Consider the following 25,000-nt stretch of genomic DNA (forward strand, 5'->3'; position numbering starts at 1 on the left):
TAAGAGTTAAAGAGGAAGTTAAAGAGTACGAAGGCCTGAAACATGAAAAAGAGTCACGCTGGCGCCATATACAGAAACTTGAGACGGGGAGTGATTTGGTTCGGTTTGTATTTTCCCTCTACCTCTGTCTCCGAAAGACAGAACCAATTATTTTCAGCACGAAAGTTTCTCAGTGAAAATTTAAAAAAAAAAAAACAACACAATGACATATAGCTATACATCTGCTAATCAACACATGCTGCATGCTGCCATATGTTGAACGTTGAGAACGACAGTATAGACAGGAGCTTGACAGGCGCTTGACAGGCGCTACTCTGTTAACTATAATGATGACAAACTTGTTCTCTTCTCATTCAGCAAGCTGCAACTCCGCTCGCCGTTTCTTGAGTAAAGACTTATAGACACTGAACGACTTCGAGACCTGTGTCTCTAAACTGTTGTAAACTTTATCAAAAATGACTTCTTACCTTGATTGTAATGTTTCCTGTCCATCCTTTCGCAGTGTCGTTAATTCTCATATACAACGTATATCCTGCTGTCGCCTCATAGTCTAACAGGTTTTTAAGGGCAAGAGCAGCTGTGGTAGTATTTATAGAGGAAAATAATTGAATACCTGTAAACAGAACAAATGGAAACGAAAATGAAAAGCTTCAAAAAGGTTTTATTAGAAAAAAAATTCCATGACTTTTAAATGTTAACAAGTAACGTGCACGCTGAACGTGGCCACTAATGAAAGGATCGAGAGATACCTTGTATCCTCGTCATGTGATGACAAGGTTTTCTCTCTTTGCTATGCGATAAAATAACACTGTCTCCAGCTGAATATTAAATAGCCTCTTAACGGATGAATAAACACGTAACCCTCTGTTACACATGCAGCTTTATGTGCTCTATCAAAATGTTACGACTCCTGAATTTTTCAGGCTTTTCGCAACTGCATAATGTGCGCCTTTCACTGATGTTCTTTTAAAGCATTCAATGCTTTTAAGCAGAATTTTCCCAGATAATTGCAGCTGTTTACCTGGTGCAATAGTAGGTATTGGATCCACAGTGTCATTTGTGTCATTAGGACACAATACAATAGACTCTCCATCAAGGATGAAGGTGGGTGGGGCAGGAGTACTGGGAGCAGAAGGCGCAGAGTATGACCCACTTTCCACCTCAAACCGATCTTCCTGATTCCCTTCCAGGATCTCCACAGAGTAAGGCCCAGTTGAGAAAGCATCTGCCACATCAAATACCTACACCATACGATAACAAAATCCTCAGGAAGTTTCTAAATAATAGTTATGACAAACAGCTTACAAACTTTCCATAAAGTGTAAGCTGAAAGGCTTTTAAACAACTCTGTTTTGATACAAGTAACTACAAACAAAGTTTTCTCTACAACATCATAATAACGCTTACTAAAAAAATGACATATATATGTTACAGGTCACAATCAAATTCAGGTTAAAATTTTTTAACGTTTGTCTCTTCGTCCTAAATATTCACGAATTAGGGCTAGGAGACAAGGAAAATTAAGAATCATCCAAGGTTAAGAAATTTTAACCTGAATTCAATTTTGACCTGTAACATAAACAACTGAAAAAAAAAAGACAACAACAAGAAAAAAACAAACAAACAGATACCAAAAAACAAAAACAAAACAAACAACAACTAAATGAAGTGAGCCATTCAAAGCCTTGGAATCCTCATCCACATCCAAGCATAATCGAATTCCAAATACGAAGTTGAAGCCGATTAAAATCTTAACGCCGTTATTCAACTCAGTTATGTTTCTTAGTATAATTTCGTGTAAATAACTGTTTAAGAGACCGATACAGCCTTTCAACAAAACTGCCGCTAAACTCAATTATCTCGGAACAGGAATAATCAATTTACCTGAACGATGGATCCAACATGGATAGTCTCGTTTACAACAGCTACGTAATCAAGAGGACGGGCGTTATCCGTCAAAAATGATACACCACTGGCCTGGAACAATATATGCGAGTTGCATTTGTATCTCTCGGCTATAAATACATCCAAATGGTATGGCTCATTTTTCTGCAAAAAAAAAAAATAACAAGATGTAATGTAGAAGTTCAGGGTTGTCATTAAGAGCCGGGGGCCGGGGATTTTCCCCGGCTACAAAGAGAGTGGCCCCCAGCTACTTTTATTGGAAAATAGAAGAAAAATAGAACCACAAGAAATGCCTAGCCGTTTGATTCGCCGCCTACTTGTTGTATTTACCCGGCAACTTGAAATCTTAGTGACAACCCTGTTAGAAGTGATATCAGAGGTATAAAATATTTCAAAAACATTCAAGGTGACCACACGACAACTTAGTTTAAAAGCAACAGAGCAAAAGAGATGAATAGACGTTTATTTAAGAAGAGTATGTTTTTAAAAAAGAATACAAATACTGTAACAAGTCGTATAAACTCTTTGTTTTGTAAAATAAAAGGACTGTAAAGTAACACCCCACCTCCCTTCCCCGCAGAGGTTTCTTTTTGTCATAGGGAGGCTGGGGAGAGGGAAAAATGGGAAGAGGAAAGAGAAGAAGGGAGGCTTCCGCCGTTTCTCTTTTCCCATCGTCCAATGCGTGCTTACTGTTTTTTAAATTATTGTCATTTTTATCGCAATAATCTGTCTGCCACAATGTGATGTGGCGCTTTCACCTTGGGAGATAAGCTAAAAGTCTTCCACCTTTGCAGCAGGTTCGAAAGCAATTTCAAATAAAAATTTGGAAGACCTTTCCAGGATATGACAATGTACATATTTCATTAACGATTATGTCCATAACTCCGGGACTTTTTGCGACCGGGAATCAGTCCAGTAATGAGCTAAAATAAAGCTGAAAACGAAGCCTATTACCCTTAGATATACGCTAACTATAACTTAAATTTCAAAAAAGGGGGTACGTAAGCTGTTATCTAGCAAAAAAAAGGGAAGAAGATGGAGATTAAGTTATTACCCTCAGAGTTAAGCTGACTGTCTCGGATGGTAGTGAACCAGAGACTTGACACTTTCCACCAACTACAGTTCCACCTTCAGGGACTATTGATCCACCCCCAGCTATATGAAGGAAACAAAAACATAACTGTTCAATGATGTCACAAACACAGGAAGCTATCTAGAGAAAATGCTTTATTCATCATAAATCGATCACTCTATCCATCAACTAATCGATCGATCAACTGACAGACTAATCAATCAAAAAAATCAATGCCTAAATAGAGTAGCTGATGAATGGGCTTGTTGCATCTGGTCAGTCCCGTTGCACAAAAACGCCCCACTGGCAATCAGGAAACTTTTTAGGAAGAGAGGAACAAAGAGCCTACATGATTTAAAACGAAAATAACAGCTTTAATTGACCAAAGCTCTTTCGACTTTGTCCAGTAACTTCGTTTTTGTACCAAGTGTCTGATCACTACAAAGTGCTCATAATTCAAACAATTGTTTAGTCAATCAATCATAATCCTTCAATCAATATATCAATACATCAACAATCAATAAATGAACCAATCAATCACCGACTATTCAATCAATAAATACAAACGGAACTAAGGAATCTCTTAGGTAATTTTGTCGCGGTGTACTCGGCCAGTTCTAAGTATGTCATTAAAAAAAAAACCACGAAACACGGAGAATATTATTGACGGACCATAAAAAGCAGTTATCTGATAATTAGATACGCTACGTGTCATACATTTTGCAATGAAATATGTGAAGTTGCAGCGTTCTCAGTTAAGGAGGTATAATTGAGCATAAAAAAGGCTTATTTAGGCGATAAAAATGTTTTCTGTTGGAGGAAATAAAATTTTAAAAAAAATTGTTTGAACGAAACAAACTAAACCACATTTTTAAACGGACTTTTTTTAGCCTTGCGAAAAGGACAAAACTTTCGCGAAAAAAACCCCACGGTTTTGACTCAATGCAATGCATACGTATGCAGCACGGCAATGCATGCATGCCGCACTGCAATCACTGCAGGCTGGAATAGAACTTACCAGCACCAGCTAAACTAACGGTACGACACGGAGAATTAGCGCTCGTTGGATCAGTAAATATTTGCACCACAAGTTTCTTGTCAATATAGACCCACAGCTCTTCACCACCAGAGAACGCAAACATCTCCGTGCCATTAAAGTTAAATGTTGTCCGCACAGCAGCAGTGAATCTAAAAACACAAATAAGAGGATCCGATTTTAACAAAAGAGACGGAATTTTTCCCCTACCGATCAAAGTCGCCTGGTACCCCTGGTGAGGTAGATTTATGGCCAGTTTCCTTGACGTGTTGGTTGAGTAGCAATTGAAAAAGTTAATACATGCATATCTAGATTGACACACCCGTATGTACACTTAGCGTTGTAACTGAAAATTACACGGCACTACATCCAGGTCACTTAAATAATCCCGCGATTGTTTTCGTTCTTCGGGTGTCTTCCACTTACAAAACGTTTCGTCAAAATCCAGTTGAAAAGTAAACGGAACAAGACTTTCCGGGTCGCTCCAGTGAAAAACTTCCGGGAGTGAATCTTTCATTTTTCCAGTTGGAATGTTCAAAACGGAAATTCGTGCTCCACTTCTTAAAGCCTACCTTTGGTACCAGTTTCATACTTTCACAGCCTTTTTCAGGTCAATAAAATCTGATTTGTAAAAATGGTAAAGGCGATTTCTGCACGGTATTTACCATTGCTGAGGTTCGTTTACCATGAACAGCGGTTTGCCCAAGTAAATGGATAACCAACTTTCGTGAATTTGTAACATGTGCGCGATGTTAATAAACCTACCCATAATTCCGGAGTGCATTAGTATTGCAGTCTCTCTGACCCTGGGCTCCAAATCCACGGCCATCAACTGGAAAAAACTTGTCATTGTAATGCCGAAATACCGTATTACCATTCGAATCTGTCTCCAACTGCTTTTGTAATTCAAGTTTCTCCTGGTAATGCCGGTTTCTTAAAGAATCACTTCTAAACCATTGCGAGAAGCTGTCGGTTGTGGATGAGTTTGAGATGGCTAGCCAGCTGCCATAAGGACTGAGAATGTACTGAGGGTTCGAGTAGGTTGTGTTACTGAATGCGCCAAGCCCAGTGAAATCAATGTCCGAAAACCTGCAAAAAGGAAGGACAGCTTTCGCCCTGGGAATGCCTTAAACGGGCGCTAAAGATTGAATAGGTTATCTTCAGCCTTTTGACATGTTTTGAACTACAATAGAATCCCGAGTTTTGTAATATCCTAGTCCAGTTGTTCAAAGAATGGATAACGCTATCTAATGGATAAATCTCTATCTCTTTCTCTATCGAGAAAGCGGGATTTTATGGTGATATGTTACGCCATTACAATGATGTGTCACACAAAATCTGGATAATTAATCAATACAGAAAAACTAAATGCGCATTAGAATGTTGCACCAATTGATGGCATTAAGTAGGATGCTTCTTTACGTTTAACCTTACATGAAGGATGGAAACACTGAACATGGTTCGTACAACTTCAGACAAACCAATTTTAAGGACTTTTCAAGGATTTTTCAAGGACAAATTACAGTTTTCAAGGACTAAGATTTATTTAATAAATCGGCGTTCTTTAATCCCCTTTGATCATCCTATTGGCTAAAACACGTCATGGAGTCATTTACGATTTTTAGTTTTTCGACCATCATTGAGCACATTATTTTATACTACTTTCCGCAACAAGACTAGGCAAAATGACTGCAATTGCATCTGAGGCACAGAAATTGCATTTGAAATAAATAAACAGAAACAAAACATTTTTCATGCGCAAAAATGTTTTTACGTTACCCGTGAGTGTTGCAGGTTCTTACACCGAGGGTGAGCCAAATTTTCCTCGGCAAAATAATCTGGTTTTTTCTCGAAAAAGTTGTCTGGCGTAGACAAGGTTGTGAATTTCAAGGACTTTTCAAGAAAAATAAAGAAATCAAGTACATTTCAAGGACGTAAACCGAATTAAAGGACTTTTCAAGACCTTTTCAAGGTTGTACGAGCCATGACTGAACCATGAGAAAATTGAATAATGTATTACACGTTGCAACACAAATGAAGTCAGGTTGTACTGTAACTTACTGAAAATCGTAATAAGTAATATCCAGATAGTAGTTCGAACTGTTTAGCGTCGTGTTAGTGACAGCTATGAAAATATAAATACGTAAAAGGCATAGTTATTAGCAAGAGAGTCATTATCCTCTGCAACTACCAAACTACACTTTTAATTACTAAAACTACTATGGGCAAGGTCATTGTGTTTCTTTAAACAGTCCTGCATATTATTGTTTTAAATACATCATTCTCACAATCGTATCATTCTACTCTGCGTACCACAATTAACTTCGTTTACCTTTCTTTTCAAACTTAGTAGTACCAGAGCAGGGAAGGGAACATATTTTCGTTTTCACGAAACTATAACGTTTCTTGTAGTCCGTTTGTGCAATAATACAAGAATAAAGGGAATACTAATACAAAGAAACCAACATAAGATGAAATTAAGATGAACTCACCAAATTGGCCTGCGGCCAGGTGTATGGGTCTTCATAGCTCAGTTGGTAGAGCACTGCAGGGCTAACGCAGAGGCCACGGGTTCGAATCCCGTTGACGTCCCGCAAAAAAATATAATACTGAAAAATTATCAAGTGGTTTCAGGAAATACAAAAAAATATATTTTTTCCAGATTTCAGCTGTACGCACTAGCATATGTGCGAATATGGACGTTATGCTTTACGACGGTCAAATGTTGAATCTACAACAAATCTTACCCTTCTCCTCCAGCGTGGTGATGCTAACTTTTTCACTTATAGGGGTGGTCTGAGTTTCGATGAACCCTTGTCCCGCGGGATCGTCCGGTAATGTTGTCCCATTGTAGGCAGTAACCGTCATAGTCACGTGACACGTGTAGTCAATTCCGGCCCTGACACCGTCAGCTTGTGTGAACAGAATAAACTCATCTTGGGTTGAACCACTGAGAGATGGAGCATCAACACTGATACACGTGACATTGAAGAACACTGATGTAACCTGTGAGTACAAATCACGTCATAAATACTGAAATAGAGTCAATTGTCGACAAGGTACTGTTTCAATTTGAGAATTTTACAAACGTGAATTAGGGAATTTTTGTTGATTTGGATTTTTGGACTCTCTGTAGATCAATCTAGCAAGAAAATGGTGGTGTAATGTACGTCTGGTGTCCATATGTTCGCCAAGATAGCTGGAAATAGTCCAGCAAACGATCACGTGGAAACCAGCCTTTAAAAAAGCTGGTTTCTCAGCCAGTGCTATCGCAAACTGGATCGCAGTGATGTTTTTATCTGATAAATGATCAGCGATCTTCCCACAGGTTGCCCATGAAACTCGAACTGTACAATGGGAATATTTTGGGAGACGAATTTGGTCCCAGTTTCCCATACAACTGCAATTACTAAAAAAGAGATAGAGTCCCATAATGCAATTCGACACCACCGACACAGTGTCACATGCAACCTTAAAATGGCCGATTTCCGGTATGATATTCAAAAGCTATCCGCCGAAACAGAAAAAAAATCATTTTGCAATACAACGGATTTTGAATGAAAATAGACTGTTTCAGAATTTACATTTCTTTTTTGCTCTCAAACAAATCTTCGGATTTCGCATCACGCCCAACGGATGTTCGGGATCTTCTTGTCTTAAAATGCCAGATGAAAAGTGGTCTTCGTAGCTCAGTTGAGAGACCACTGCAGGGCTAACGCAGAGCTCATGGATTCGATTCCATTTGAAGCCCCGAATTTTTTTCGCGCTAATTTGCAATAGCCCTTTTTTAGCTTGTATGTTTTGTTATCTCACTTCAGACCACGTAATGGTACCCAAAAGAATTGTTTCTTTCAATATCTCTTTACGTACGTGTATCCAAGTGCATACGTATACATGCCTTCCGTCTGCTGTTAATAAAGGCATCTACTTTAAAATTCAAAAATTTGCAGCAGTGCTATCACAATAGGAGTGCTGACTACTGTTATAACTGAATAAATGCTCCTGCATTTCTCTTCACAAGTCCTATTTTGTAAGAGTTATCAACCAAGAGAATTGTTTTTTTCAAATATCTAGTTATGTACTTGCATCCACGTGCATATGTATGCATAACTTATGTAAAGATACAAGAAAAAGGCAAAGGCACAAGAAAAAATGGGTGCACGAGAACGCGTGTCTCCCTCGCGCGCGCCCGTTCTCTCTTTCACCCACTACTTCCAAGTGCCTGCTACGCAGGTTAATGTTAAGACAAAAGGTATTTTCCTGGAGAACATCACGTGGTCTGAATTGGGAAACAAAACATTCAAGCTAAAAACGTCTATTGCTCAAATTTCAATCACAACGGTGACGATCATATCTTCATTTAAAATTGTCTTGCCGCAATCAACATCAGCTACATTATAAATAACGACCACATAAGGACAAATATACTCGAAACAATGTCGGAAGACCTCAGCTGCATTAGGATTAACCTATATAAAGTACACGCTTATTTCCTTCTTGTAAAACTCTATAAAATTAAGAAGAAAGGAGACATACATTTGTAATATTCCAGGTGTCCACTAATGTTTGATTTGCATCGAGCACATAAGATGGGTAAAGCGATGCAGCTCGGTTCCATGACACTCGGAGTTGAAAATCCCCAGGGGTTGACGCGTTGATATTTGTTGGTGCTAACAGGACAGAGCAAAAAAAAATTCATACACCTGACTGGCTAGTAAAAAAGCAGAGAAAATATTGTAGGAGAGCTGAAAGAGTCAACTTTATCTTTAGGGACAATTTCCTAGAAAGAGTCAAACCTTCTTAATTCGGACACCAAAGGGAAAGAGCCAAGTGCCCGCTTAACACAGGTGGCCGTATTATACAGGGTGCTTGATTTTTAGACCACGAAGTCTCTCTTTCCTCTTAGTCTGTTGAGCAAAAACACGCGAGTCACGAAAATGACCAAGCGCGTGACTGAAGGGGCGAGACGAGAGAGGCATTCGTTTCCCACGTCTCGACGCTCGCGCGCGCTTGCACTACCCTCACTAAATCTGAGACTGCTCGCAGTCTACTTGATGGTATGAAGTTTGGCATCTTTGGCTGTCCGTTATGAAGAGGTGTCCGTACCCAGACAGCTGTCTTCGATAGACAGTGTCCGTAACAAAGAGGTGTTCTAACACAGAGGTGTAATAGTGTGCCTGCAAAAAGACAGGTCTCTGTGAGGTGTCCAAGTCAAAGACGCGTGCGTAACAAAGAGGAGTCTACACGAGGGAGTTCAAACCGAGAGGGCTGGCAACAAACCCATTTCTTATGGGATAAACAACACGAGACCCGGAAGGAGGAAACCGAGATTTACAAAATCCCCAAGTTTACGGTTTATCGGGCCGATATTGAACGAGATAGAGCCATTCAAAAACTCCAAAATTTACTGAGAAATGTATGGACGTCCGGAGGACGGTGTGGTGTCCGGAAATCCATACATTTCTTTGTAAATTTTTTAGTTTTTAAATAGCTGCATCTTGTCAAATATTGGCTCGATTATAACCCCAACTTTGAGAATTTTCCTATCCTCTATGTGCTCTTTCTGACCGTACGTGTCTGGTGTCCGATAATACACTGGCTCAAACCCAGCCCTCCTCGGTTTGAAATTAGGGAATGATAGAGCTGTCTCTAATAAGGAGATGTCTGTACTACAAAGGTGTCCATAATAGAATCCGTAATAGAAAGGTATATATGAGAGGTGTTTATAATAAAGACATCTCCATACCAGAGATGTCTGCAATTAATGGGTGTTTGCAGTAGAGACTGAGAGGTGTCCGTAATAAAGACATGTCCACACCAGAGGTGTCTGCAATTCATGGGTACTTGCAGTAGAGAGGTGTCCGTAATAAAGAGGTTTTCATAAACGAGTCCGTAACAGAGAGGGTTTCACATAAGACAGGTGTCCGTAATTGAAAATGTCCATAATAAAGACCATACTAGATGGGTGTCTATAATAGAGAGTGTTTGCAGTAGAGAGGTGTCCGTAATAAAGAAGTGTCCAAAAAGGAGAGATGTCCGTAATGGAGAGGTGCCCCTATCAGAGAGGCGTCTGCAATAAAGAGTATTTGTAATAGAGAGTGTCCGTAATAAAAAGGAGTTGATCCGAAGAGGTGTCCGCAATAGAGTGTCCAAAAGGGGAGGTTTAACTGCGTAGACGTGACAATGCAGATACATACAGCATGTAAAATCTTGAACAGGATGATTTTCATAAGATCCTCCTGGATAAAACTGCACTGAGGCAACTCGCGGAGGGGAAGCACATACTGCAGCACTGCTCGATGACAGAGCATTGATAACAGATACCAGAGAATTGTATACATTACAGTCACAAGCTAATATATTGGTGCCACTGAAATCCCTACAAAATAAAGCAAAGATCTGAGTGAACAGTAATAAGAACATTCAGGGCGCTTTTGATTGCGATAAGCACATTTTTAACTCGTGGATTACGCGTAGCGAAAGGAACGAGTTATTGTGGGGCACTGCGTTATGCAAATGCATCACTCAGATGTAGACGCACTTCGTAATTATTCGGCTCGCACGAAAGTGCCCGATATCAAAACGACAATTGTCGTAGATCGATCGTTCCTAAACGAAGTGCGAAGAGCGTGCAATTGTGCCCAGAGCTTTCAATGTTATGATTTTGTAGCTTCCATAGGACGATAAGTTGTCTTCATGTGGACTTTGAATGTTACAAATTAGCCCTATGGCCAACTTTGAGACAGAAGTTTATGAACATTTGAAGTCTTTTGAAGTTTTTTAAAGCTTGTGTTTTTAATATTTTGTTTTTTTGTTTTGAGCGATTATTTTCACTCGATATATAATAGATACAGGCTTACGCTAAGGCCACAAAGCAGCCTGAAGTAGCCTGCGGACAGGCTCCCAGAACGGGGCGAAAAAGAAAATCGCCGGGCGAAGCGAGGAGCTGAACTCGAACGTGGGCTGGGCGACAAAAAAAAAAAAGGGGGGGGGGAGCCTGTAGACTTTGTTTTGATGCCACCCAACCATGATATCAGATTCTGGTATCATGATCTGATCGGTTAGATCGCTGACTGTTGACCCAGAGCACCCAGGCGTGCGCGCGAATGTTATTAAAGCTGATGCATTCAAGCATAAAAAGCATCATAATTTGACAGATCTTATTAATTTACTGTCATGTTATTGACACATGTGTTACATGATTATTGCAAGTGGGCGGATGGGCGGCATCAAAACAAAGTCTACAAGGCTAATCCGCCTTTTTTTCTCCAGACCACGTACGGCTCGCTTCGCTTGCCGATTTTCTCCACTTGGGAGCCTGTTCACAGGCTAAACCTGAGGTGGTAATTGAGATTTGCCTCCTCGTATATTTGTGAGTCTGTGTACTGTAATATCCACGCTATAGATACACAAGACTCCTGGTGGGTAACAATTTTATTTGAGCCTACATGAAATATAACTACCATCACCTTTGAAGTTATAGCTAGACGTTCTATTCTAGGTCTGGATTGGTATAAGAAACATTCATTGTTACTTACAATGAACTCAGGCTTGTAAGCCCACCGAAGCAATCTTGACCAATGTTTTCTATCTTGTTATTCCTCAGATTTCTAACAAAATGTTGAAAAAGACACTGACGTTAGCAGAGGGCTTTACTTTACTTTCTTTACCAGAGAAGTTAGCAATGTCCGGAACTGGGGCGCGCATTTGATTGTGTAATAGATCTAAGATCAGCTTACAGCCGTGAAATATTAGGATATAGATTCCGATGTAACCAAGAAAAGAGACGGATGCGATCACGTTGGAAAAGAACCGTGTAAGCCTTGTTAACCTTTTGTGAGTGACTAAACCCTAAAATCAGTGAAATGCTGTGAATACTGTCTCCTGCAGCCGGGGAAATTCCAGCATAGCAATATTTGATACTATTAAAGGTTAAGCCCACACCCGATTGCTAAATGAGAAAACTTCTAACAACTGATAACTTGTTTCCGTCACAACGACATTCTAGCAAAATCTCGTAGCAAAATGACGACGGCTATCATGTTTTCCCGCCAGAATGACGCTGGTCCACGCAAGCGCACTACTTAGTATTGAGAAAATCTCGTTCTCGTAGTCGTCCTCGTCTTAGAATCTAAAGGTCTATGGCAACTCAAAGTAAACTACAATATTTGTCACATCTGTTGTTACCGCGATACACAATACGCATTTAAAAAACATAAAATAAATTAAAAACAAAAGACACCAGGAATTCATCACAAATGTTGCGGTTCAATTTTATCCTTGGTTTAATTTTTCTTTCCCTTTGTCTTTGGGTATGGTAATGTATGATAATGAGTTTCAAACAAAAGAAAATAAAAATTGAACCAAGGATAAAATTGAACCACAACACAAACATAATAGAACAATTGAATGACGAAAACCAATTTTTTTAAAAAATATGAAATACTTACAGAGTAGTTAGTGTATTCAGAGACGAAAATGTTGGCAGGAAAACAATCTGATTATCATGTAAATAGCTGTACAAAAGATGAAATTCATTGATAAATGTTAGAAACAAAATTAGAAACATGCGATACAGTACAACAGACAGTACTCGCAAGGTGAGAGTTGTAAACTGTCTTGAATTGGACGACCCTAAACCTGTGAAATCTTGCGGTGTGACCATTCAAATAGGAACCTCTTGCCCAGCACCTTCACAAGGTGCTAATTGTTTCACCATTTTACAGCATGAAATTTGGAAATTTTGTCGGCAAATTTTCACGTTTGGCGCTTTAGGGGGTAAAAGGGTTGATCTGGAAAAAGCTGAAATACCACCATGTTACGAGCGAGTTAAAGCGAACCCATATCCGCCAAAAACGGGCGGGTTATCTTACCGCTCAGTTAAAGTGGGTACAAGGGCAAGTGCAAATGTTTACCACGTAGGTTTTCTTGTCGACATACTGTTTCCTAACGTTCTTAGGGGGTACACAATCGAGAATGGCGTCCGTTTTTCCTGAGGCGAAAATTTACTTGTTGCAATGGTATCATCGTTCTATTCGATGGCATAGAACTTTGTTGGGGATAAGAAGCGGTCTCCCCGTATTTAAAGTTATAATTGGGAGCCTAAGCAATGACGGCGGCGACGTCAACGAGAACGGCAAAAAAGCAATAGGTTTAGATCAGCAAAACAATTTCTCTACATGTGCAAAACGCCTTTTTGTACATTTCTTTCCCGTCACTGCACAACTACAACTTGAAAGTGTCTAATTTCATGTTTTGTGAAGGACATGAACACACGACAATGACTTTCTTTTTCTTTTCTTGAACTTCGATACAGTCTTTTAGAATTCAACTCAAGAAAAAACTGCCAACGTTTGACGAATTGAACAAGATGGAATAAGCGCCATAAAATTTGCAACAGCGCGACTTCAACTTTTAAGTGTTGTTTTCGTAGCCGTCGCCGTCGTTGTTGCCTAAGCTGCTCTCTAATGTTATCACGGAAGAACTTGGGCAAACGTCCTGCATTCTTCTAGGATTATATGGCCAACTAAGGAACATTTTTAAGTAAATGTTACATACATTTCTTGGATGCTTGCTAAATTATTAAATGCTCCATTCTGAACCTCTGCAATAAGGTTCTGTTTTAAGTTCCTATAAAGAAAATAATAACGTGAAAAATAAAATATAAAGTAATGTTCAATCAAAGTTCTGTTCATTTTTTGAATATTATAACAGTGAGTATGCCTAGGTCAAGTGACTGTGATTTTAAAAGAACGATTCTCTTATTTATCATATGACCTATACGGCCCCGTACGCAATTTCGGTGGAAAACCATGTGAAAAAATAGTCCCATATGTGGGCCGTAGGCGTCAAGTGAAAGGGCCGGAGAAACGCGTACGACCCTTCTAGAAAAATACGCGCGAAACGAGGCAAATGCTGCCATAAAGGCGTTTTCGCTCCGTCAGAAAAATTGAAAAACACAACGGTTGTATGATAAAATGCTTATTGACTGAGTTAGGTCGGACCAGACGGGAAATATTTGGCTCTCGGTCAGGACGTACAGCCTCGAACCAAATATTTTTCCGTGCGGCCCACCCACTCCGTCAATAAGTACGTTGTAACGACATTTTGAAGTCGGCAAGATACAAACTAGGCTAGCGAGGCAAAGGGATCGTAAAGCGCTCAAGGGACACAAATTGTCTCAATTTTTTTGTCGCTTCAACTAAGATTTATAATGAATTGTATCTTATCCTGTTATTAATTTGATTTCAGTTGACTACGTACGACGACAGTAGAGAACGGTCTAGTGCAAAATAGTTATCGTCAAGTGCGTGAGCCATGTGGTTAACTGTCATCTAAAATCAGGGGCATCTAAGGACTGTTTTCTGTAAAATACCAGTTCAGAGAAGCAAAATATTGCCTAGAAATTTCTATTAGTTGAGGACGGCTGAAAATTTCTCGGTGATGTTCCATTCATGTACAACTTTCGAAGCTTATGTGATAAATTCCCTACGGTTTCCTGAAGTTTAATTTTTTCACATTTCAACCCCAGGTTTGGCTTTTTTCGTAGAAAAAAGGAAACTTAAAATTTTCGGATTCAAAAATATGATGGAGAGGAAAACAGAAGAATTTAAATTTTTTTCAATTTCGTTAAATTGCATCTAAAATTTTCGGGACATAATAATGAAGCCCTCGTAATTTCGAAGATACAGATTTTTTTTAGCTCCGACTAGAATACATTTCTAGAGATCTTAAGTACTCCAGATGGGCTAAAAAGTGTTGTCAATGTATTTAGGAGGAAACCGTCGTTGGTTGCCCCTGCAAAATAGCCCTTCACTCATAGGAGCGAATCAGAAAAGACAAACATGACTCTTTCTGCATTTCCCTGTTCTTATTTTAATTTCCACGATGGAGGAGTTAAATTTAGTTTTTGCTTTAATTTATAATGTGCAGTCATCATTATATACGACCACATAATTATGGTACATAATCGTACATATTTTAAGAAAAATCAATACGTACAATGTTCTCAGGTTCGTCTGATGCTGAAACAAGTTGGTCCCAAGAAGTGTTATGTTATTTTGTCGAAGTCTTCTACAAAGAAAACGTCCAAAAATCATTTCTTTTTTTAATTTCTGATAAAAAAAAACTTAACAATAAGATGCATTGATATTCAAAACTCGTATGACACTTACAAGGTCTGTAGGCCTGTGAGAGTATCAAGGCTACCCAGCTGTATGGTTTCAATTTCGTTATTAGTCAGATTACTGAAAAAAAATCAAATAATCATACTCATAATCATATCCTCATCATAATAATAAATTAAAACTACCATCTCTTTTCAGCTTGTCCTAAGTACCTGTTTACAGAATTTAACAACAACAACAAAAAAAGAGATCACAGAAGGACAAAGCTACTTGGGTGCAAAGAAAGTATGGAGTTGACCGACGACACTTCTGCAAGAAATCTCTCAATTTTAAGACTAAAAAGCAGTCTATCATAAGTTTACATAACACACTACCGACATTAAGACACACCCAGCTACTGGCATTTCAAGCCATTGTTTTCACCAGATATTTCACTCTTTTCTGTTTTTTGACCAGCACATAAAGAGAACTAAGGAATGACAATGGAGCGACAAGACAAAATGTGAAGCAACGACCTGGTTTAAAAAATCGCTCTCTTACACAAATTCCAATCTAAAGGTTACTTGTACTGTATAAGAAAGAAACATACAAATCAGATAAATTTTTGGAGAAGCAATTTTCCCTCTGGTTTAAAGGTTCATGTATTAATTTCCTAGTTTCGAGGACTGCCGTGCTTGGCTTAATTTTCAAAGTCACTGTAAAAAAGGCACAATACTCACAGGCTAATAAGTGATGATTTCCCTTCCAACGGTTTTGAAGGAAATATAGGCAGTTTGTTGTTTACCAGTTCACTGTCAATGAAAAAGATATAAAGAAACAATTTAGTGAATAAATTTATGATCAACATGCCACTTAACCGCCAATGCTTAAGCTGCAATGGCCGTTTTCACACTAGACACGTATTATCCGTCTGAGACGGGTTATCCGTTGGAGAATTCGGGTCAGACAGATAATACGTCTTAATTTGAAAATGGAAAGGTTTCAATTTTGGATGAAGAATCCGTCTGAATTAATCCATCTGTTTATCCGTCAATTTCGACGGATTTTGAAGATGGATATCCGTTTCATTCAATAATTATTAAGTATTACTTAAGAATTTATACTCACATTTCATCCAAAGTAACTCCTCTTAAAGCATCGTCATGAATGGATTGTATTTGATTATTTGAAAAATTTCTAAAAGAGCAAAAAAAATGTAGTAAGTTGGGCAGCAATCTAAAATACCACTCCAGAGACCGGGGAGTCTCTTCTCTTTGCCGGAAGACACGTGACACATCAATGTTGCCGCTCCCAATCCCTTCTCCTCCTTCCTTCTCCTCCCCTCAAGAAAAAACCACCCTTAATCAGGTAAGTGAGTGGCTGTATACAGGCTGAATTTAAACTAAGTCAAATGCAAGTCAATGAAGAGGAAAAGACTCACACAATGAACGCAAATCAACTTTATCACAAACACCATCCTTGAAAAGTTGAAGGTTATATAAATGGTAAAAAAGACACAATTTATGAATGTTGATACCTGGCTCTCTTGCGAAATTTGTCAACGTAGTCAACGACTGTTTAAGCTTAAAATACCAAATTACATTCAAACCTCTATTAAACGGTCGCCACCACCACCACCACCAATAACTTTCTTGTGCTCTTGGTGCGAAAAATACAGGAAAGTCTTTTTAAGTTTAGTACTTTTCAATAAAGAGAGCTCAGCCACGTAAAAGTAGCAGATGCTATTTATCCACGAGAAACAGCCACGTGACGGCTTATAATAACCCCTCAAGTCCCGATATTAACGTACAAATTCTCCAGACTGATGTCAACAATATCATACATTTCCTTTAAAAAAATTAGTTGAGAGAATGTGATAAAAGATCCAAGCATCTTCCTTAAGTGATCATGTTATATCAATGTTGTATTAATTATCACAACATTTTCTCTTGATTATGTACTGATACCGTTAGGAGAACATTGATGTTGGTCACTCGTTGGACTAAAAGATCGTACTTACAGGTTTCCTACAGATGAACCAGAATCACCAAACAGCTTTCCTGTTATGGCTTGGATAGCATTATTATCAAGTTGCCTATTATCAATAAACAAAACAAATCAGTTCTTAATCAGTATTGCCGACGTGTGGAAAAACAATACGTGGCTATACCATAGTCATGGTTGTTTCACAGAACAAAATTTTCCGACTTTTCACTTGCTTACAGACGATTCCCCCCCCGCCCCCCCTTTTTACCTTTCCATTAACTTCTTTGCAAGCCATGAGTGATTTTCAGTTAAGTTTATTTTTTTGTGGTGTTTTGCGAGAGACGTATAAATGGATTTTTTTATGGGATTAACTACAGAATGTTATGGCAGAGAATTTTGTAACGCCAAAATCTTCAGGAAAAACACGGCGTTAACAAAACACATTTTTAAAATCCCGCCAAAACATACACAGCTCTTACACGATTACTGCACCATACGTCACGTGAATTACAATAATTACTTACAGGGGCACCCACGGGTAATCGCATTACCGCTAAAATATCTTTTCATAGTCTCCTAGAAACTTCGTGATAGAAAACTATCGCAAAAGCAGTCCTATAAAGCATTTCAAAACAACACCAACACAAACTGACGCTAAACCTCCAAATTGCCCATCCAAAACGGATGTATTATACGAAGAACAAGAGAGGATAAAGGGGCCAGAGAAGGCATCCCCTATACACACCCTATTCCATAGGTAATTCGTCTCGAGTTATTTTTAGAATCGGGATAAAGTTACCTCGCGCGCTGCGTGGATGTTTCGTGGAGGTTTCGCATGACTAAACGTCGTGCAAAACATGTCGGGCGAAAGGAAATGAAAGCGTAAAGAGATCGAGAGCATTTCTGAATATTGAAGCGAAATGAGTCGGCGCTCACCTGGGAAAAGGGAATCGCTGGACTCTTTGACAACCCGTGAAATCAGTTTAACTCGAAGTTGTCGTAACCTCAGTGCTTTAATAAAATGAGAAATTTCGCCGGTCTATTGAAACCGGTCGTTTGTACAATAAAGCAAGTAGGACGCCAAGTGTTATTTTTGTTGAAAAATAGAAGACTAATAAAAGAATAAATATCAAACCAGAAATTGCTCTCTTCAAACCGTAAATTATAAATGATCCTGAGAGAATATTCAGTGTGTTAAGGATTTCGCTGCTGTACTGTTAGCTCCATACAAGAGAGGAAGGGCCATTCTTTTTAATTTCCATTTCGCTGACTCCGCGTCTTCCGCCATTTTTTTCAGCGTCAATTCGTGAAGGACGCGTGGCTCTGAGCCTGGGTCATCCACGCAGAACACATTCACGCTAAGTGATTGGCTGTTGTCTAATCCCCCTTGGGATCTGTGGTCTTAAAAATAACTCGAGACGAATTACCTATGGAATAGGGTGTGTATGGGGGATGCCTTCTCTGTCCCCTTTATCCTCTCTTGACGAAGAACGAACATATCAAGAATCAAATTTCTAATAATTACCCAGAATTACTTACAATGACTGGGACACGGTGACCCTCAGAAAAGGAGTTTCTTGGAAAGTGACTATCTTGTTGTTCTGCAGCCTCCTACAAAAGAATAGTTTATTTGAAAAAAAAAATTGTACTGAAAATTCCTTACAAAGGAATGAACTGAAACTGAATAGCAATATCCGCTAATTCGCCATTTGCACATCTCCCACAATACACCTTGTTTGCCCCCCAAAACTTTGCATAGCATTGTCTTTGATTTCTCCTGGGTATTACAGTGGGCCCAAGAGAAATAAAAGACAATGCTTATGCAAAATTGTGGAGGACGAAAGGGCTATTACGGGAGATGTGCAAATGGCGAATGGCCCAGTTTCGAAATGCTAAGAGCCTCTTTGTCACAGCACGGGCTGTGGCACAACCATTCATGAGATTTACTTGTGAATGCGAACTTATCTTTTGTACTAAAGGATGCGAACCACAGCTTGCCTTTCAAAAGGGGGTAAAGGTTATTCGGGAGTGCCTATTAAAGAGAGTTTTCCTCTGGCAATTTTACGTTTGCTTCTGGGTGCCACACTTTATTCTTCCTATCCTAGGGGAGAGCTCTGGATCATAACACAGCGATCTAACTGACTTTAAACGCTTCGCTTTTCCCTTTCTCCTTCCATTTTCTGTTATTTTTGTTTCTTTTGCAAAAGCTGAAAAACTAGGAATATTTCTAAGCACCAGTGTTGCTTGCTCGACAGAATCGCCCATACTTTAGTAGGTTTGAGAGCACTTTGCGTCCTCTACAACTTGTACATGAAAGTAATCTCAAGAAATTAACCCGACAACGTCACAAGGGGGTGTTTGAGGGTGTTTAAGGCGTGTAAGTGTTCATCAGGTGACAAATATGAACTTTAAGACTTACAGATTCTTTGACGTAACATTCTTGAAAGTTTCCGAAACCAATGTTGTTAACTCCATATCGTTCAATTCACTATAACAAAAGTTAAATACTGTTATACAAAGTCAACGTTCACATAAACATGTCAAATTCCCAAACTAGGATTTTGCCTGTTTATTAGCCAAATAAGATCATGGCTATGGCAAGTTTTCTGGTCTTCCATTTCAAGAGGTCTATAAACGTTCACGAGATAAGCGATCTATTGTGTTACTCTCATACTCTCAAAGAACACATTTTTTTTTTCAAAACTAGGAATTAGTCTAGTCTAGAGTTGCTTTTTCATAGTAGAACAATTAACCTTTTTAGAAAAAAAAAAACAAACAACAACAACAATAACAACCACAAAAGGAAAACGAGGAAGGCAACTTGTAAGCCATATTGTTAGAAATTTCAAAGCCAACGGAACTGCGTGCGATAGTGTTTCGATATAATTACGGATAACATTCGCCGACACATTAACTTTTTCAGCCTTTACCGCCGGCATGCCTGCCAACCTGACTCGAGTTTAACTTTGAAGGCATGCGGGCGGTGAAAACCTGCGAGGTTTCTTGCTGCCGGCGGCGGACATGTATGTTCCCATATGTTGGAACAGTAGCGCACGCAAGATCAGTGGTTATGTCGCAGTTACGTCCGCGGTATTTGAAAACCAGCCTTAAAAACTGGGAGTTGTTAACTATGAGTAATTAGGCCTATCTCTATGCTTGACATATCCGTGAGCCGTGTTTCGCCAGACCGTTGGTGGCATTGATCTGATTGGTCAGGTAATAGCGTTCTTTTTTTTTGTAGCGTTTTTTTTGGTCGTCTGTCGGTTAGAAAACTCGAAATGTGAGTAATGTTTTCAGTTATTGTTAGTTTTTTTAAATTATTTAATGTAAATCTAAGACGGAGTCTTTAAGTATCAATATCCTTACATTAAATCCACGTTCATATTATCAAATGCACGGGAGCCAATGTTTTTCAATATATTTCCTGTAAAACGTCTGTAAAGAAAAGCATTATATGGTGAACAAGTCTGTCAAAAGTGGTGACCCTCTTATACATACACACCGACAGCTTTTATACCAAAGTCGTAAAGTAAGGAAAGAACAAATAAGGACAAACAAGCTAGCCCCAACAACACTCTTCTTGGACGACATTATACACTGTTACGTCATTATCTCCCCCAATTTCCACTTTCATCCGTTCACACGAGAACAGGAAAGCGGTCTGGTGACGGTTTCAGAAAAGTTGTGCTTTCATCGAAATGTTTGGCCCACCAGTAGAAAAACATGTTTATTCAATAAAAATGGAGACCTGTGGACAAGGACTTTCTAGGACCTTCAGAACTCTTATGCAAATACTTACAGTGTGCAGGTTGGTCCTTGAATATTCTGAAAGGCTCCGGTTTCAATAGTAGCAATACGGTTGCCGCTGAAATCCCTTGGATAACAGAAATAAAATGATATTATTTATTTTATACGAACACTGGTAAGTAGTCTGTATACGGTCGCTCCCTCACCTTAACAAAATCTCCCAAATTTTGTATATGACGGGAGGGGAGGGGGCGGCTGTACACAGGCTATGGCAAGTTGCTGTATCAGTTAGTTTATGATATTGATTTCATAAATTGATGAAAACTAAGCCATAAAAGTAAAGAAAGAAAGAAAGAAAGAAAGAAAGAAAGAAAGAAAGAAAGAAAGAAAGAAAGAAAGAAAGCACCAACAATTTATGAATCAAATAAAAACAAGTTGCAAGTTGAACTTACCATGTAAATCTTTGACCTTGACATGTCACGCCAATGAACGTCCCATTCCTTATTGATGTTATTCTGTTATTACTAACATTTCTGCAAATTCAATGAAATCAGTTGCTTTTTATGTAAGAATCAACTGCGTCTGAGACTCTCAGTTATTTTCTTTCGCCGTGCACACCCCCTTCCCCACCCCGCAAACAGCTTTAGGTCTCCACCTTATACAACAGAACCTCCCTCGAGGTACGGGCGATAGGTCACTTACAGTTGTAGACGAAACGAGGCTGGAGTTGACCTTCTTTTGATACAACCATTCCTGCCTTTTTATGTAAATCAAGTTGGCCTTAGAGCGGTTTTCATTTGAGTGTCGAAAAGTAATTGGTTTTGCACTTTCTACACGATGCGATTGGCTTAAAAGATTCGCGCCACCTTTTCATCCAGTCAGAAGTAAAACCAAAGTCAATTGTGACGCGCTCGCATGCATTTTCCCGCGCTTTGCGTCAGCCACATGTAATTACTTCGAGTTTTGATTGGTTCAATGTATTGTCTGTGTCCTATGTGATTGGCCAGAGTAATTACTTTGGTTTTGGTTTTACGACACTCAAACGAAAACCACTTTATGCTAGCTAGTCACTGGATAGTAATTTGGAAGGATTTCCCCCCTTCCCTTTTCTGATGGTCTGTCCCGTAAGTGAGGTTGACAACCGGATCTTGGGGTATCCATTCTAGTCACAATCTTTCTTGAAGCACCTTTAGAGGAAGCTGGTAGTAGCGATCATATGGAAATCAGCATTTACACTCAACTTACAAGACATTGACTTGCTTATTATGAAAGTCTCCATCCATGGGAAGTGTCGTCAACTGATTATTTCCAAGATTTCTTAAAAGATAAAAAACAAACAAATTATGAGAGAACGCCTCAGGAAGAGTAAAGATCTGGGTGAAAAGAATCTTGTAATGTAAAGGCTCTAGAGAATAACGTAGCAAGATTCTGTTTGTTCTTGTCCAATTAATAAATAGGCCACGCAACGAAAAATGTAGTGAACAGTTAACCGCTTTGTAGGCGGTTAATTGAGTGTCAATGTATTTAGCACTAAGGTACTAATTGATAACACTATTTTTACGTTTCCTAATGGAGACGGGACCGTCATTTTACTTAATCATCCGAGCCACGCGAAGGTCTACCCGTTTGCAGGGCAAAGGGAGTACCTTCATTTCTCAGTTATTTTAACCCCTTGAGTAATGGTCCGACCCCGAAAATCGAACCCGTGACCTCCCGATCTGCAGTCAAGCGCTCTACCGACTGAGCTAGTCATGACACGGTCACCCATTTGAAAAATGGAAAACATTATTTTGTATTGCATGTCCCGAACCATTTACATGTACTACTCACATTGACAAGCTTGACAATGTGGGTAGAACAGCGAATGCTCCATCTTCAATGTAAGCGATGTCATTGTTAGCCAGATTTCTGAAATTAAAAGGTGGTAATAACTCAACAAAGATCAACAGATTACGTATAGTTTCATGTACATTGGCTCTCCCTGTTTCTCTTCGGTGCTAATAAATGCGGTCTTACTGGGTTTGTAAGTTGGAATACAATTTTTCTGATCACTGAGAGTTGTTTAAGAATTTCTACATTAACAATGATACTCCTTTGGCGGCGTCAACACTGACGAATTTTCGTTTTGAAACCGCAGACATTTTTTCCGCGATCTGGCCTTGCGCCCATACTTAATCGATCACAAGCTGAGGTTGATGAAAAAGGACGTCGCAAAAACGCTCGACATTTATTAATAAGAGCTTTGAAAAAAAAAGGTGTTTTTTGTGCGTTTGCTGTTGCTTACACACAATCAAAAACAATGCCAAGAGGGAGGTTTTTGAAAACGCATTAGAGTAGATGTTAGTGAAAAATAATTTGCAATTATTGAATGAGGCTGAGTAGGATATGAAGAATTCTGCAGATCGGGGACGGTGTTCCAGATCCACCGAGCCCGGAGGCCTTCATATCCTACGAAAGCCGAATTTAAAAATTGTTTAAAACATGCTACCCATGGTCGATGTAACTTCATATCGATAATACGTCTTTATCGAGAAGTTTAGGAGATAAAGGTCTGTTCAGGTCTACAAATATACTCCAAAAAGCAGATGTCGTCTGTCTTCAAGCTGTTCTTGCCATGTTTATAGACAATATTTCGCCTTGACACGAGTAAAATGTTCCGCCGACTGTTCAGCCATTTTGTTCTCACTACCAAAACAACTGAACCTCGTCCCTAGGTTTTTCTCGGATAACGGTTCAATAACCTGCAACCAGGCTGCACTTTTGACGTCATTTTGACGTCATCGGTTCAGTATGACAAAATTCTTGTCAAATTTGGTATACAGCAGCTGGTTATGGTGAATTATGCCCGTGGTTTTGACCAATCAGAAACGGGCAAATATTTTGAATGAATAATAATGCAACTTACAGGGTTGTCAAAGCCGACAAATCTTTTAACATGACTTTTAGAATCCTACAAATCTGGTTGTTGAATAGACTCCTGTAAATGGTAAAGAAAATAGTGATACATGTTATCTTAATCGACGTACGATGTTGGTAAGAAATTTTCTTGGCAAAAAGAGTACTTACATAAATGTCAAAGATGTTAGTCCATGAAATGAAGAATTGGGCACACTGTTGATAAGGTTGTTGGAAAGATCCCTATAAAAAATCACTGCATTTTTAATATTATGATTACGTTTATGTTAGCATAATCTTGAGGAGCTGTCTGTGAACAGTGGCCCGTTTTCTTTTCTTCCTTTATCGTTTTTAGCTGAAAATGGCGGGGCCATCACGAGAGATCATACAGCCACCACTATCCATATTGGATAGATCCAGTCGATTAACGACTTACAGTAAAAATGAATGTTAGATAGTTATACCATACTGTAACAGAAAACAGACCAGTTTATGTCAGGCTTAGAATTCGGCCTTCGATCCATATCTTTCCAAACTTGCCAACTGTCGACATTTACAGCCATAGCAGTATGCAGGATTCTTGTCACCTGTATATGGGTTAATGACCTTTAAGTTCCCACGAGTCAGTTGTCAGTGGTAGAGCACTGAATGTGATAGGTTGGACTCATGTTACGAGACCTCAGTTTCTTCAGAGTCGCCTTAGCCATGGGGAGGGGGGAAGGGGATGTGAATAAAGTCGTTTCTACTCTCTCCTCTAAGCTAGGGATGTTTCGCGAGGAGCGAGAAGGGACAGCTGTATTGGCAGGCTGTCTAAGTCATTGACGGTAAAGAAAAAAAACAACCATCCAAGCAAGCACTGAAAGTATACTTACAGGGTGGTTAGCCGTGACAGATTTGTAAACTGATTTTCATGTTTGAAATCAAACTTATTGAAGTCCATATATCTGAAACGTAGTGAAAGGCATATATTTTTGTTTAAAAACGAACCATAACATGAATCAAGATTACACACTGGCCTCCAACATTAAAGGGGTTGTATAACATTTGATGGGAGCACAGGCAGCCTAGACTCTATGTGAACCGTGGGAACGATTTTTATTTTATATGCCATCTTTGAAAAGATTCAAAACAAAAAAAATTACAGATGAAATAAATGATAGAACTTAGATAGAAGTTAACATTGTCAGTTGTTGAAACGTTTTGCACGTGTGTTTTAGTGATTACATCCCGTAACTTTGTTAGAAGGTATTCACT

The 25,000-nt window shown here is 39.1% G+C and overlaps 1 protein-coding gene across 1 annotated transcript in view; it reads right to left on the minus strand.

The window, feature by feature from the left end:
- Window positions 1-25,000, minus strand: part of LOC140928660 (uncharacterized) — a 79,952-nt gene that overhangs the window by 29,643 nt on the left and 25,309 nt on the right. Inside the window, exons 21-48 of the mRNA XM_073378439.1 lie at window positions 24,619-24,690; window positions 23,918-23,989; window positions 23,757-23,828; window positions 22,688-22,759; window positions 22,097-22,168; window positions 21,304-21,384; window positions 20,904-20,978; window positions 20,471-20,539; window positions 19,524-19,592; window positions 18,644-18,715; window positions 17,139-17,213; window positions 16,247-16,315; window positions 15,859-15,930; window positions 15,188-15,259; window positions 15,015-15,086; window positions 13,572-13,643; window positions 12,464-12,529; window positions 11,552-11,623; window positions 10,211-10,392; window positions 8,550-8,683; window positions 6,761-7,019; window positions 6,075-6,138; window positions 4,779-5,102; window positions 3,996-4,165; window positions 2,960-3,060; window positions 1,885-2,049; window positions 1,022-1,241; window positions 468-613 (exon numbers count right to left, since the gene is read on the minus strand). Of these exons, the coding sequence (XP_073234540.1) occupies window positions 468-613; window positions 1,022-1,241; window positions 1,885-2,049; window positions 2,960-3,060; window positions 3,996-4,165; window positions 4,779-5,102; window positions 6,075-6,138; window positions 6,761-7,019; window positions 8,550-8,683; window positions 10,211-10,392; window positions 11,552-11,623; window positions 12,464-12,529; window positions 13,572-13,643; window positions 15,015-15,086; window positions 15,188-15,259; window positions 15,859-15,930; window positions 16,247-16,315; window positions 17,139-17,213; window positions 18,644-18,715; window positions 19,524-19,592; window positions 20,471-20,539; window positions 20,904-20,978; window positions 21,304-21,384; window positions 22,097-22,168; window positions 22,688-22,759; window positions 23,757-23,828; window positions 23,918-23,989; window positions 24,619-24,690 (3,061 nt within the window). The remainder of the gene's footprint in view (window positions 1-467; window positions 614-1,021; window positions 1,242-1,884; window positions 2,050-2,959; window positions 3,061-3,995; window positions 4,166-4,778; window positions 5,103-6,074; window positions 6,139-6,760; window positions 7,020-8,549; window positions 8,684-10,210; window positions 10,393-11,551; window positions 11,624-12,463; window positions 12,530-13,571; window positions 13,644-15,014; window positions 15,087-15,187; window positions 15,260-15,858; window positions 15,931-16,246; window positions 16,316-17,138; window positions 17,214-18,643; window positions 18,716-19,523; window positions 19,593-20,470; window positions 20,540-20,903; window positions 20,979-21,303; window positions 21,385-22,096; window positions 22,169-22,687; window positions 22,760-23,756; window positions 23,829-23,917; window positions 23,990-24,618; window positions 24,691-25,000) is intronic.

This window comes from Porites lutea, chromosome 2, assembly GCF_958299795.1.
Source record: "Porites lutea chromosome 2, jaPorLute2.1, whole genome shotgun sequence".
Lineage (NCBI taxonomy): Eukaryota > Metazoa > Cnidaria > Anthozoa > Scleractinia > Poritidae > Porites > Porites lutea.